This window comes from Emys orbicularis, chromosome 2 (genome assembly GCF_028017835.1).
Source record: "Emys orbicularis isolate rEmyOrb1 chromosome 2, rEmyOrb1.hap1, whole genome shotgun sequence".
NCBI classification, from domain to species: domain Eukaryota; kingdom Metazoa; phylum Chordata; order Testudines; family Emydidae; genus Emys; species Emys orbicularis.
In genome coordinates, this window is record NC_088684.1 from 190,750,987 (window position 1) to 190,765,015 (window position 14,029).

At 43.2% G+C, this 14,029-nt stretch overlaps 1 protein-coding gene across 7 annotated transcripts in view; it reads right to left on the reverse strand.

The window, feature by feature from the left end:
* Positions 1-4,119: 4,119 nt before the first annotated feature.
* IKZF1 (IKAROS family zinc finger 1) overlaps positions 4,120-14,029 on the reverse strand; it is a 95,449-nt gene continuing 85,539 nt past the window's right edge. For all 7 annotated transcript variants that reach the window (XM_065399944.1, XM_065399943.1, XM_065399942.1 and 4 more), the window contains one exon: positions 4,120-8,259. In XM_065399944.1, the coding sequence (XP_065256016.1) occupies positions 7,553-8,259 (707 nt within the window). In that variant the 3' untranslated portion in view covers positions 4,120-7,552. The remainder of the gene's footprint in view (positions 8,260-14,029) is intronic.

The window sequence follows — 14,029 nt, forward strand, 5'->3', positions numbered from 1 at the left end:
TGGGAAAGCTGGGCCTTAACTTCTCTGTACCTCAGTTATCCTGTTTGTAAAATGGGATAACAGTGTTGCCATACTGTCCTGCCAGGCGTGATGGGAGAGTTAACACTCGTAATGTGCTTTGAACATGAAATTACTGATGTCTGGTGTCACACAGAGCAGTGGTAACTGGACAGGTGCTAAGTGCTCACCCACCAAGGCATCTATGCATGATCATGTGGCTGCAAAGACCATTATCAGGTAGCTTGAGCTCCCATTCTCCTCTATGGTCTGCTCTCCCTAGATGGACTTCATCTTCCATGATACAGTGCGGCCAGGCAACTACTACAGTGCATTGCCTCCCCTTGCTGAGAAGGGATATTGTGGTGCATCATAGGAGATGTAGTCCAACCAAGACAATTGGCCCATTGAGGAGAATGAGGCACTGCAGTAGCATTTCAGAATAAAAATATTTGGATTTTCAGCCAAAAATGTGCAGGTTGGTTGGGTTGGCTTTTGCTGAAAACTCCAATTTTTACAGTGGCATGCCCCTTATTTTCTGACTACCTCTATTTACAAGTTGACCAAAATAATTCAATATGTTCAACCTATGGGAAGGGAAAGGAATCAATCAGATTTTTCTAGTTACAGTTTGAATATGTATTTTTATAATAATAATAAAAAGATGCTAATAGCCAACATTATCAGAGCTGGGTGCCTAACGTTAGGCTTCTAAATCCACATTTTGATACTTAAATAAAAGTGACCTGACTTTTGAAGGTACTGAGTATCCACAGCTCCAACTGGTTTTGATGTGATTGGTGGGTGCTGAGCACTTTTTAAACCACCTTTTGACTTTTAGATGCCTAAATGTAGATTTACCCAACGGTGAAAATGTTGGGCAGTGTTAATTATACTTTGCATTTTTATAGCACTTGTGGCCTATTGGTGTCTTTGCACCTACAGTGGTATCTAAGTTAATCAGCCCGTAAGAACAGCAAAGCAAATACTATAAAAGGTGCAATGAAGTATATCTGAAACATTGTGCATGTTCCCAATGGACCCTGAGGTCCTTGCACAGTTTTTAGTCTCACAATCTCCCATTAAGTCAATGGGTATTTTTTGGCTGAGTGCAAGGATTTAGTAACACTGAGTAAAGCCATCAAGATTTGGTCTAATGCATGTGACTGAAAGATCTTAAAACAGCCCATGTTCATTTCCACAAGTGCTGCCTACTGAAATTTAAAACTGTAGTGTAATTTTATTTGATATAATTTGCATGTTACAGTAAATAAGGAAACAAAGCTGTAGGTGTGGTTTATTATGACTAGCAAAATCATAAATTCACTTGACCAAATTTGGATCTGAGGTACCATAAAGTATGAACTGTTGTGCACGCTGGCCTCAATTTTTTCCCCTTCATCATGGTGTGCTCACAAATCACCAGCTGTACAAAATATTTACAAACTCCTTGTTCGAAACAAAAACAGAGCTCTATTCCCCTTCGTCGTTGTTTATGTAGAAGGTTTGAAAGGGATAGTAGGGATGGAGACTCCGCTGAAAGGTCCAGAAGAGAAATCATTGTGACAGTAAATTATAATGGAAATCATTTCCAGGGTGCTGTGTTCCTAATTACTATGACTCTTCAAGCAGGGACGATTGTGTTCTTTATAGCTATCCTTGGCAGTGAAAGAGCGAAGCGAGGGCTGGAGTGAAAGAGACAACTAAAGTCAAATACCACTCAGTCAAACTGATAGTTGTAGGGAGAGGGCACTGAAACAGCAATTTCAGAGCCAGTTTTCCAGATTGTCCCTAAGGGCTAGAGTTACAACAGAACATAGGTGTGGCAATTCTGAGTGTCACCTAATCTTTAGGTGCCTAGAAATCACTGGGATTCGCAAACCTGAGTTGGGTGCACAGGCTCCCTATATGGCAAAAGGGACTCCGCAGAATATGATTCACAAAATCCAGCACATTAGGCAGCTTCCGGTCTAAACTAGCCAACACAAGATGCCAAGCCCTGTTCCTCTCTCAGAGCTAGGTAACTCCTTTTGCTTGGGGTTCTCAGCTGCAGCCCCTGTGGTGGAGTGAGGTGCCCAGATTATTTTTGCAAGAAGCTAGGGAGGAGGTGCTCCCTCATAACTTTTAGCCCAGTGGTTAGCGTAGGCCCCTGGGATATGGGAGACCCCCAGTTTAAGTCCCCCCCCCCCATGGGAGAAGGGACTTGAACAAGGCTCTACCACCTCTCACATGAGTGCCCGAAACACCGGCCTGTGGTATAGTCACACGTGGGGCTCCTGCACTCTCACTTGCTGAAGTTGTGCTGCTGTGAGTAAACAATGAACGAATCACTGGGCGCACGTGCAAGAGAGCGTGTGTGAGAATGCCTCTGTAGCTGAGTTAGAGCACTCACTTGGGAACTGGGAGACCCATGCCCCCCTGCTTCAGTGACTTTTTAAGAACAGCAGTGACTGAGGGAGCCCCACAGCAGAATATCTCACTTAGCACCTCTGAAAAGTGGTGGTTAGGGCACTTGCCTAGATTCCTGGTCAAATCCCTTCTCCCTCTCAGATGGCAGGTATATTTGAACTTGAGCGGTCAGTACAGGGTCTCCCAGATGAGTAGCCTAATGTCAGGGCTAAGTGTTATGAGGGAGCTCTTCTCCCTTGCCTCGGCCATTTTGTGTGAACCTGTCTATAGCAGCCTGATCTGGTAGGTGAGCTCTGAACTTACTGTGTTGAGCCTTGCAGGGGAGTTAGGTGGAGGAACACCTATCTTGCCTCAGCTTGTGAATCACTTTGGGGCTTAGGCAGATGGACATGTGGTGTAGAGGCTGCAGTATTCCTATGCAGAAGTAGGTGCCTAGGAAACTTTTTTACAGCAAAAGTTGAGAGGGCAGGAAGTTGAGGGAGCTGTTAAGCAGAGGTATTGTGAAAGCCCATGAAGCCTCATTTGAGGATTTATGCACCTAAAAGTGGCAGCTGGGCGCCGAAATCCTTTTGTGAAGCTAGCCTTAAATGTGAAGAGCAGGAGTCCGATGTGGGTGTATAGGAGGCTTCAAGCTCTCATTTGCAGTGGCTGGATCCTGCTGCTCCCTGCATGCCATCCTCTTTATGCAGCAGTAGAGAAGACTGAGGCATTCCTAAATTAGGTTGGCTTGTAAGAGCCAAAAACACTTAGCCTAGGATTGTGCTCCCTTTCTCTTCCCCCCGTATGCTGGCAGCAAAGGAAGTTGTTAGTGGTTTATAAGCCCCTGTTTAGGCTGTACAAAACTGCAGGATCATCCATGCCCTCTTCCCCTCCCCCCCCGCATGACTCAGGCAGAGCCCCTTTCTTGGGATTTTATGGCCAAAATACATCAGTGCTGTGGCATAATGAAGAATCGCTCCCTGCATTTCACCTGCTATGTATAAAGATCAAGGGTCTGATTATCTCCCACTTGTGTTAGGCTGGTTTAACTTTACTGACTTCCATACAGTTACACTAGTGTAGATGCAAACAGAAAATCAGGCTGCCTGATCCCAAGCTCAGCGTCATGCTCTCTTCCTTGCTCCACTTTGCCACACATATGTGCACATTCTCTTACATGTGCACGCAGTCACTCATGCACGAAGGGGTTTAAGCTGTGCAGAATGTCACTACAGCAACTAAAGACAAGTCTTTTACCAAGCTGTCTCTCTTACAAGATACGTCTCACCTTCCAGACATAATTTAATTAAAAAAAATCAAGCAAATTTCATAAAAATTTGAAATGTAAATACAATGGTCTTAAAGAAAAAGGGGTTTACAATATAAATTCACAGCAAAAAAATGTGTAAATACAACTTGTTTATATATCAAATATAAAAGGCAGGGGTGCTGTGGGAGGAGAAATCAGCTGTGGAAAAAATTCTGAAAAGCAGTTCTTACTATGTTGCTATTTACATCTTTTTTTAAAACAGATATCAGCTTAACTTAAAGCCGTTCAACATGTTTACTCTTTTTGTTTTTTAGGTTAGAGATAAACCATGATAGGCTAGTACACCAGCGCATAGGAGGGAAAAAGGGAGGTTACACTAACATGGTTATCTACGGGCACAATTTGTTTAGCTGCAGACAAACGAGCTCCTAGTACATGGATCGTTTTTCCCTCCTGTGTTCATCTCCATAAATAAAATTATCAATACATTTATTTCCAAACAAAGAGAGGATGATTTTTGTGCAAACAATGTGAAACAAAAGCCCCTCTACAAACAAGGAATGCTGCTGCTGTTACGCTACTCCTTCTGATACACTGTATCTTATTAATAAGCTAAATTATACACTGTATTATTTATTGTACAACATTCACATACTCTCATATAAATAGGAAAAGCCTAGAGCCAAGAAACACATCCACTGTGAAAATTATCATATGATACATAACTATATAGAGTTATGTATGAGCCACACAACCACACATTTATGTGTGCATGTTGACAAAACAAGTGACATAGCCCCAACCCATTTAAATGCCGAGAACTCCTCTGAATCAGAAATCGTCAATTTTACAATTAAACGTTTCACTCTAAAGGCCAGAATCCACACATCTCTAAGTGGCCACCAGTCCACTGGAGATGTGCCTGCTTACAGCAGTAGTGACTTTGGCCCTCTCTTTTGTGGGCTTTAGCAAAGAAATGCCCTAAAAAAGCGTTTCCTTATGGGCTGAGCTGTGTTAAGAAAAAGATTTTTTTTCAAAAGCTAAAAATAAGCTGTGTATAGATTGTATAACACTTTAAACTGTGAGAGGGCCACGAATATCAGTAACAGAACCAGCTCCCTGTTTCCAGGAGATTAAGGTACATTCCTCAGCTGTCCAGTTCTCTGCCACTGACGCAAAGAGGTCACTGAAGAAACTCTCAGCAATGACACCGGACCTCCCTGGTCAGAACGGCAGGGAGAACAGCCTGCAGTGAAGGTGTGAGGATGAAGGACAGGTGAATCAGGCCCTGGAAAAGCATGAACATTAAAAAGAAATAGAATATAAACTGAATTAAAAAACAACAACGCATCTTAGTGTAAGTTATTTCTGTCCTTCCCTTGCAGTTTAACATCAGATTCTTCCTAGAAGCATGTTTAAATGCTATTGGCACACCAGTACGTACAGTCTTTGTTGACACAGAATATGCAACAGACTCAGTGAGGAAATCTTTTTGGCACAAAAAATGGATAGAAACGCCCCTCTTGGCTTTGCCCAGCCTGATACATAGGGGCCAGATTCTAACCAGGAGTACCTCCACTTAAGTCAATGGAATTTAACCTGTGTAAGATCACAATCAGGGCTATAGTTTATATTACTGTTAAATTGCTGGTAGGATACCAGAAAAGAAAGATGTTGTTCATATTCATATTCACCAGTGTATGTGCATAAGTGTGTTTGCATGTGTTCACACAGTCCATGCATTATAGACATTCTTTCTACGTAATATCACCCTTGTGATCCAAGGAGCTTGGCTTTTACAAAGTAAATTTCTTATAGTTAGGAATGAATGTACAGTGTAACAAAGTAATGTGTGTGTGTGTGGGGGGGGGGAGTGAGGTGTAAAGCATATTCAAATCTCACTTACACCAGTATCATTCCGTTGCCTCAATGGAGTTGCTCTTGATTTACAGCTGCGTAAGTGAAAGCAGAACCAGGACCGCTCTGTCTGTTTATATATATTATACATATGTAATATATACACCCATTGGACCCAATTCATCCTTGGTGCAAGTGCACTAATTCTATTGAATTTGGCCCATAATATGAATGAATATATATATATATATATAGATAGATAGATAGATAAAATACATAACAGTATTACAAAACTTAAGAAATGGTCTTGTTGCAATATATGTTTTTTGTTTATGGGGTAGTACCAATCTCTTATACAGTGGAAATGTTTGTACATGCAATGGGTTGGGCAACTCAATCATCAATTATTAGTACCTGTACTGTTGTGGAAATATTCCAGCTCTGCAGGGCGATTCTTAACCAAGTTGCATAAATATCACTATTACCCAGTCTTAAAGCCAGTAGGCTGTTTGCGGAGAGGAATGAGCTATTTGGAAGAGGAACTAAAGAAGAGACAAACAGATTGGCAGTTTTTACTATCAGCTGTCTTTGTGCTTCAGAGGTCTTTTCATTTTACTGGAATTTAAACAGCTAGTTGGGAGGATCTTGCCAAGAAGGGGACACTGAATGCGGGGGGGGGGGGGGGCGGGGGAGAGATAGAATAAATGTTTTTGGTTTCATAGGGCTTGATCCTTGCTCTGGACTCAATCCAGCAAAAAAAAACCCTTAAATTTGGGATTATCTTTAAGCATAAGAATAGTTCCATTTATGTTCATGTGACTACTCAGGCAAATGCTGAAGTGCTTTGATAGATCGGTGCCAGAGTGCTCAGTATCTTGCAGGATGGATCTCTTAATGAATGGTTAATTTTAGAGAAAAGGGGGATAGGCACTAAGTTTTTTAAATGGCTGTTTAATTCATTTCAGTGCGTCAAAAAAAATCATTGCGGGCTAAATTTTCCAGACACAGCCCACAAAATTAGCCAGAGTACTTGCTGTGCAAGCAGAATGGGCATTTTCATATGCAAAATGGGTGAATGTGGAAATTTTGCAGCCAGTTGTAAAAATTTTGCCCCCAAAATGAAAGAAGCGTGCATAAAAATATTCTCCAAACATTTTCTCTCTCCTACTGAATATCGTATTTTTCTAAATAATTAAAACTCCTTTTAAAAAATTCTACATAAATGGTTGTTTTCTTATGCGGAAAGATTTTTAAACCTTATATTTTTAAGGAAAAAGTGAGTTTTTATTGGATAGGGAGGGAAAATATTTATTTTAAAAAGTCAACAAAACCCTTTTCTCCAAATAAATGCAATTTCCACTCCAGACTATGTATTACAAGGGTGTTTCTCATGTCCTTCAAAAACTGGCCTTATGCTTCACAATAGAAATAAGGTATGCCATGCAGGCAAGAAAATCCACACCTTGGTGTGTGCTATTGTGTTATTTTACTTCATTGCTAAAATAGTGCCAGTCAAGGGTCTAGGCTTGCAACACCATTCCAGGTCCCCATGGCACCACTCAAGGGTCCTGGTTGGGCTGCTTTGTCTTTATTTTAATTAAGTCTTCCTAATGACCCAAGTAATAATGGGAAGTAAAAAAAAAAAAAAAAATGTCTGGTGTAAGAGCCCTATTCTCAGCATGTTAGCACAAGGCCTTTCTAGCCCCCAGCCAAGTTTTTGTGCATTATGCACATGCTTAACTGTGTTGGAGAGAGAGGTCTGCAGAAAGCAATAGCTAGAAGGAAGTGGATTCAGCTACCTGACTACAAAAGCTGCTACTTACTAAAGGTTTGGTGATCCAAATATTTGCAATAAAAACATCAATATGCATTTTATAAAATTAAGTTGCAATACATGCTACCAAGAGGAGAAAACTCCTGGGGCCAGGTCTTCTAATTTTCATTTCTGGATGCTTTTACTGTCCAATAGACTGGTGGTTTTTGTTGTTCATACAGCTCCAGTAGTACAGCTGACAAGGTCCCATCTGTGTGGGAGGGGTTTTAACTCATGTGGAAACGGTGCTCCCCTCGTGTTATGTGAGAAGAGAATTCATATCTGTCCTGGCTGTGGTAGCCACACATGTTGCATTCGAAAGGATCGCGGAACCCATGACAGCCCATGTGGATGGTGTACATCACATGATCCAAGAAAAGAACTCTACAGTGTTCGCACTTGTAAACTTTTACTTGCTCCCCATTGCTGGTGATCACTTTGAAAGCATCGTGGGAATTGTCAGTACCTGCCCTCAGGACTTCATATTGCCTCTGTTCTTCTTTTATAGACAGGCCATTTCTTGCGTGGGGAACTATGTGATTCGTCAGGTAAATTAAACCGCTGCGCTCCTCATTATTACTCTCTGTATCTGTTGAGTCTTGGCAGCTGTTGCTGGGGGAGGCATCCCTTTCAGAGGAGATGGATTTGGCTTTGGAAAGCAGCAACAAGTTTTCCACCGCGGTGTCCTGAGCAGTATGATTGGAACGAGCGTGATTGTCCCCAAGAGGTTTGTGGAGTTGATACATGGAGCTGATAATAGGTGCTGCTTCAGAGCTGCCTGGAGGTGTCTGCACAAGGGGACGCAAAGACTCTGCCCCTAGGTAACTGATGGCATTGTTAATGGCCTGGTCTATAACATGAGTCTGCATCATCTCACTCTCCTTCTCATAATTAGTGGTGGCATCGTATGGAACATCAGACAAGCATTTCTCACCTGCATTCCAAAACAATCAGGAGTTAGACATTTGGGATTCAATGTGTCTAAACTAAGCACTGGACTTCCTATGTCAGTAAAATCAAAATAGAAAGATTCAATGCGGGGTACAAATCTGCATCTGAAATTGAGAACTGCTGTGAAGAGCTCTCAATTTCCTGGTGTGCTACACTAGAACTGATGAGAAAATATATTTTGGCAAACAATCAAAAACTGAAAAATTTTGGCCAAACACACAAAAAAATTCAATTCTGAAATACTGCCGTGTTGCCTCATGAGACTTGTGGTTCAACTGCCTCAAACTCCCATTCTGCTCTACAGGCTGGGCTCCTTGGTTGGACTCTGGTGTGCCACGACCTCCTTCTTGGTGCATGGAGGTGCTATATCATGGCAGTTACATGTCCATGGTGCATCATGGGAGATAAAGTCTGTCAAAAGATCCTGGCCCATAGAAGAGAATGGGAGTTTGTCAGAAATATTTAGTTTTTTGTCTGAAAAACAAAAACATTTCATTTTTCGACCATTCAACGTATTGACAAAAAATCAAAACCTTCTGTGGAAAGCAAACACTTTTCACAAAATAATTCATTTAATCAAAAAATCAATTTTCCATCAAACACTTCAAATGAAAATTTTTTGACCAACCATAGGCTAGACACTAGTTCTGAAAAGAAGGTTCACATGTCCATAAGTTTTCTGTAGTGAAAAGTATAACTGGCAGAAGCAACATAAGGCAATGTTTCTCAAATAAATAATTCCATTGAACTGAAAATTAGCATTCTGCATGGAGTGAGACTTCTTTTGAGCTGGCTGAACAGTCCATTTTGCCAACCAAATCTAAGTGAGACCTTACAAGTGCAACAGAGTCCACTGAATAAATTACAACTTCACATCTATGAGCAAAGAAAAAATATTAGGAGCAGTTTCCAAGTAGATAAACTAAGATTTCCAAAAGTTACTGTGTGTCCAACTTCTAAAGACTAAAAAGCGGGTGCTCCTCACTTTTAGAAGTCAGGCCCCTGTAAGGTGTCTCAAACTGGGCACCCAAAAATTGAAGTGCCTATTATCAGTAATCACTTTCGAAAATCTTGGCTATAGAGAAACAAGTTAAAAATAAAAGTAAAGCCTGGGAATTGGAGAAATTATTTAAAAATGCAGCTGCTGATTTAAAGTATATCTGTGTACTACGCTACACTATCACTCATGATACTGAACTTCACTAACAGGTAGCTTTGAATGACAAAAAAGTCTCTCATGCAGTATTTGTAATACATATGCAATATTACCAGTCCCATAAAGGAGGGGCAAAGAGGAAGAAACCTCCTTCAGGTTCCCAGATAGTGTACCCCACTCCCTATGGCAGGGGTTTTCAAAGTGCGGGTCGCGACCCAGTATGGGGTCATGGAATGGAAGGCACTGGGTCGCAGCGGCTCTGATCAGCACCGCCGACTTGGCTGTTAAAAGTCCCATTGGCGGTGCTACCCGGCTAAGGCAGGCTAGTTTCTACCTGTTCTGACACTGCGCTGTGCCCCAGAAGTGGCCAGCAGCAGGTCCGGCTTCTAGGCGGGGGGGGGGGGCATGGGACTCTGCGTATTTCCCCCGCCCCGAGCACCGGCTCCGCACCCTCATTGGCCGGAAACCAGCCAACAGGAGCTGGGGGGGTCGGTGCCTGCGGGCGAGAGCTACACAGAGCCGCTTGCGTGCCTCCGTCTAGGAGCTGGACCTGCTGCTGGCTGCTTCCGAGGCGGAGTGCGGTCCGTGGTGCCAGGACAGACAGGAAGCCTGTCTTAGCACCCCCGCTGCGCCACTGACCAGGAGCTGCCCAAAGTAAGCCTGCTCCCCAATCCCCTGCCCCAGCCCTGAGCCCCACCAAACCCAGAGCCCCTTCCTGCACCCCAAAACCCTCATCCCCGGCCCCACTACAGAGCCTGCACCCCCAGCCCAGAGCCTTGACCCCCTCCCACACCCCAATCCCCAGCCCTGAGCCCCCCCAAACCCCGGAGCCCCCTCCTGCACCCCAAACCCCTCATCCCTGGCCCCACACCCCAGCCCAGAGCCCTGCCCCCCTCCTGCCCCCCCAACCCCCTGCCCCAGTCCACAGCCCCTTCCCACACCCTGAACCATTCATTCCTGGCCCCACCCCGCAGCCCTCACCCCCTTACCTCAACCCTCTGGCCCAGCCCTGAGCCCCTCCCTCACCACAAACCCCTCAACCCCAGCTTCGCTGGGTCACGGGCATTAACAATTTTCTTCAACTGGGTCACCAGAAAAAAAGTTTGAACACCACTGCCCTATGGAACTGTGAGCAACGTGGGTCTGACAGATCTCAGGGGATCCAGTGGAGGTGAGGTATTTCTATGCAGAGCCTGTGCTGCTTCCCTCCTACCAGCCACTGCTGCTGTCACTCCTCCTTAAAATACAGAGGGGCTCCCTTGGAAGTTAATACTGCTCCAGGCTATACTAATAACTTTCCATTAGTCTGCAGCATGTACAAGATTGCATAAAATGGGGCTCAATTGTCCCTTCCTGTTGAAGAGCCTCCAAAGAGCAGGGGGAAAGTCTGCTGGAAATTCCACAGGATGAACGGGACAGAACTGCCCTGTCAGAGTGGACGGATTTCCAAACTCCACAAAGGGCCAAGAGTGCAGCCTGGAAATCGCTTGCTTGAAATCCTGCAAAAAACAGGCCTATAGTGCAGAAAGTCCTGCTGCCTACCAGGCACTTCCTGAGCCTCCATCTTCTCTGGAAGCCTGGCTCCTCCCTGCTATGCACTAGCCTCGCTCCACAGCAGGGGAGGTAGCAGGCACAGAATGGGAGCCAACTAGAGCTGGTCAGGAATTTTTTGACAAAACGTCTTTTTGTAGGAAAATGCAGATTAGTCAAAATTAGAACGTTTTGTGGAATCGTCTCTCTTTTTGTCTAAACTTTCTCAGGTCTGGGATTTCTCCCTCCTCCCAGGAGGCTCTTATTCAGCTGAAATGTGGGAGACCTAGGTTCAAATCCCTGCTCTGACTCAAGCAGAGCAGGGATTTGCTCTTGGGTCTTCCCTCATCCTCAGGCGAGTGCTCTACCCAGTGAGCTATTGGGTAATTGGAAGGCAGGGGACTCTCTCATTTTTTGTGAAAAATTTCTAAAAGTTTTAGTTTTTGTTCTAATGCAGAATGAAAAAAAATGTCAAAAGCTCAACATTTGTTCAAAATGGATGTTTTTGTTTTCTGACCAGCCCTAGAGCTAGCACTTCTTGGAGCTATCTTAACTCCTCAGTACATTTCCAGTAAGGAGGCATGGCATATACAGCTCCTAACTTGGCTCCACCCATGCCAGACCCTGTGCTTTTTGGGTTGCTTTTCCCACCTCCCACTCCTAGTGCTAGTGTTTGCTCCCCCCCACTAATGCCATGGTTTTTATTAGATGCACCATTTCTAATCCCATAGTTTCAAAATGCAAAGAGCTAAAGACTAGAGATTCAAAATGGACTCTGTGGAAAATGCATGGGCAATGTGTGAAATGCTTACCACATTTTTTAATATGAATTTATACCCCTGATTCAGAAAACAACAAAGTTAAAGCATATATGTACTGTACATCATTAAACCTGGGCTTTCTTTATTATTATATGTCATGCACTGAGCATCCAGAGGGCACAAGTTTAGGTGTTCTTTATTGGTTAATATTTGCTTTATGATTATGTACCATAACTAGCCTATAGCTGACCAATATGATCAGCTCCTCGTAAGGAAAAATCTGTCACAGAGCAAGAGCATTTCAAACGCACACAAGCTTAAGGCAGGCAAGTATCATTTTTACATATGGGCAGTGCAGATAACACCAGTGCTCATTAAAAACAATCACCTATTTTTATGGTTATCAGAGAATAAGTAAGGTAAACTGCTAGTGGCATGAAACTCTTCAGAAGCTTTGCAGGGTTTCAGGGTGCTTGCCACAGGTAACTAAATGCTAACAGACAGATGATACACTCTAGCTCTGATAGGCTTCTTTTAAAAAAAAAAATTCTGGTTGATGTTTTAACATATCAGACACATTTCAGCCTGAACTGTTACCAGTCCCTCTCCAACCCCAGGTTGGAAGGTCCAATTTGGCTCTCAGCCCTGGGGTTTGTTCCTGTTTGCAAAGCAAGGTGCCGTACACAAGTGCTGCAATGGCACTATTGCTGTCAAATAATTTCACACCTAATTAATTGAAATTGGTGAATGAGCTCAGCTTTATACCAAGTTCCACATTGAGAACCTTACTGTTCTTTCTCTCTTGAGTTTGGGACTGACTGGACCTTGACTTAGCTCTAATATTGTTGTGTTCTTCTTTGCCACAGTGGCTTGTTTTTCCTACCTTGTTAACTAGCCCTGAGGTTTATGCTTGGCTGAGGAAACCTGCGCCTTCTCTGGCATTTGTAACCAGTGGTGCTTCTGGGCTTGATTCTCCTCTTATTTAATTCTGTCTAAATGACAAGTGATGCCAGTGAGGTCAATAGTGATGCGCTGGTTTAAAATCAGTGTAAGTGAGGAGAATCAGGACCGGTGTCTTTTAAATTAGTCACTGGTTAAATGATGGTAGCATTGTTATGTTAAAGGAATGCGGGAGAGCTGGAAATTGGTTCAGTGTTTGGTGTATTTAATCCTTTAGTTCAATGTCCATTTTCTTGTTACCAAAACGGACTTTGGGCAAGGAGACCGGACTTGGAGTTTGAGCAACTGGTAATGTACTTCATATTAAACGGGGTGAGCACTGGGGAAAAAAGGAGGGAATTTGGGGGCCTCTGATGAATCTCTTTGCCCAAAGAGGCCTTTTTATTTTTTTACAGCAGAGTCTTCATAAATAGTCTGTCATGGTGTCTTCTTACACCACACACTGAATAAGTGACAGGAAACTCTGCCTTACCTGTGTCTCTCATTTGCCTGGCTTTCTCTATTGTTTGTCAGCATGAGGGTGACAAACAATGGAAAACAAAAAACAGTCCATGCCCAACCGCTCTAAATGGGTTACTTATTTGTGTTTATTAAAAATAGTTTTCTAAACCAAATTAATTTCTCTAGTCTTCCTGGTGTCTTCACAGCTGATATTTTTTCCTTAGGCAAAAAGTCTAAGAGACAAATTCAATCCAGAGCCTTCAGAAGAATTGCATCAACTTACTCCGGTAGTTGAATCCGGTCCTTAATCATCAAACAATTTGGAGTTCTTTAATAACTCAGAATTCCTACCACATTTTCAGTATTTACCTCCACTACAATTCTGCCATCTTAGTTGGTAAGCAGCTACATTTCCTGCCCTGATTAAGTCCTGCTCCTACAATCACTTCTTTTCCCCATCTTTGACTGTCTCCTTAAACCTACTATTCTACCTTCTGACATAATGACACACTCTGGTACAAGATTCCTCCTCCCCTCTCTTACAATATAGTCTCTCCTCCCTCACCCGTTTCTGACTCAGACGTGTGTCTCTTACTCTCTTCCACCAGTCTCTCAATCTGCTCTCTTGACCTTGTTTTCTCCAACTCCTGACTTCCCCCCTTATACAATCTCCCTCCTTCTCAGTTTTTCTCCGCTCTCGCTCACACATCTCTGACTTCAAGCATGCTATTATTTCCTGTAGCCTCAAACCTCCCTCCATTGAGCCCATCTCCTTCTCCATCTACCACTCTCCTCTTTCAAAATTCTCAAATGTGTTTTCTACCCATGTGGCCTTAACTTCCTCTATGTTAATTCACTCCTTGATCACCTTCAATTGGGCCACCTCCATTCCACTGAAACTGCCC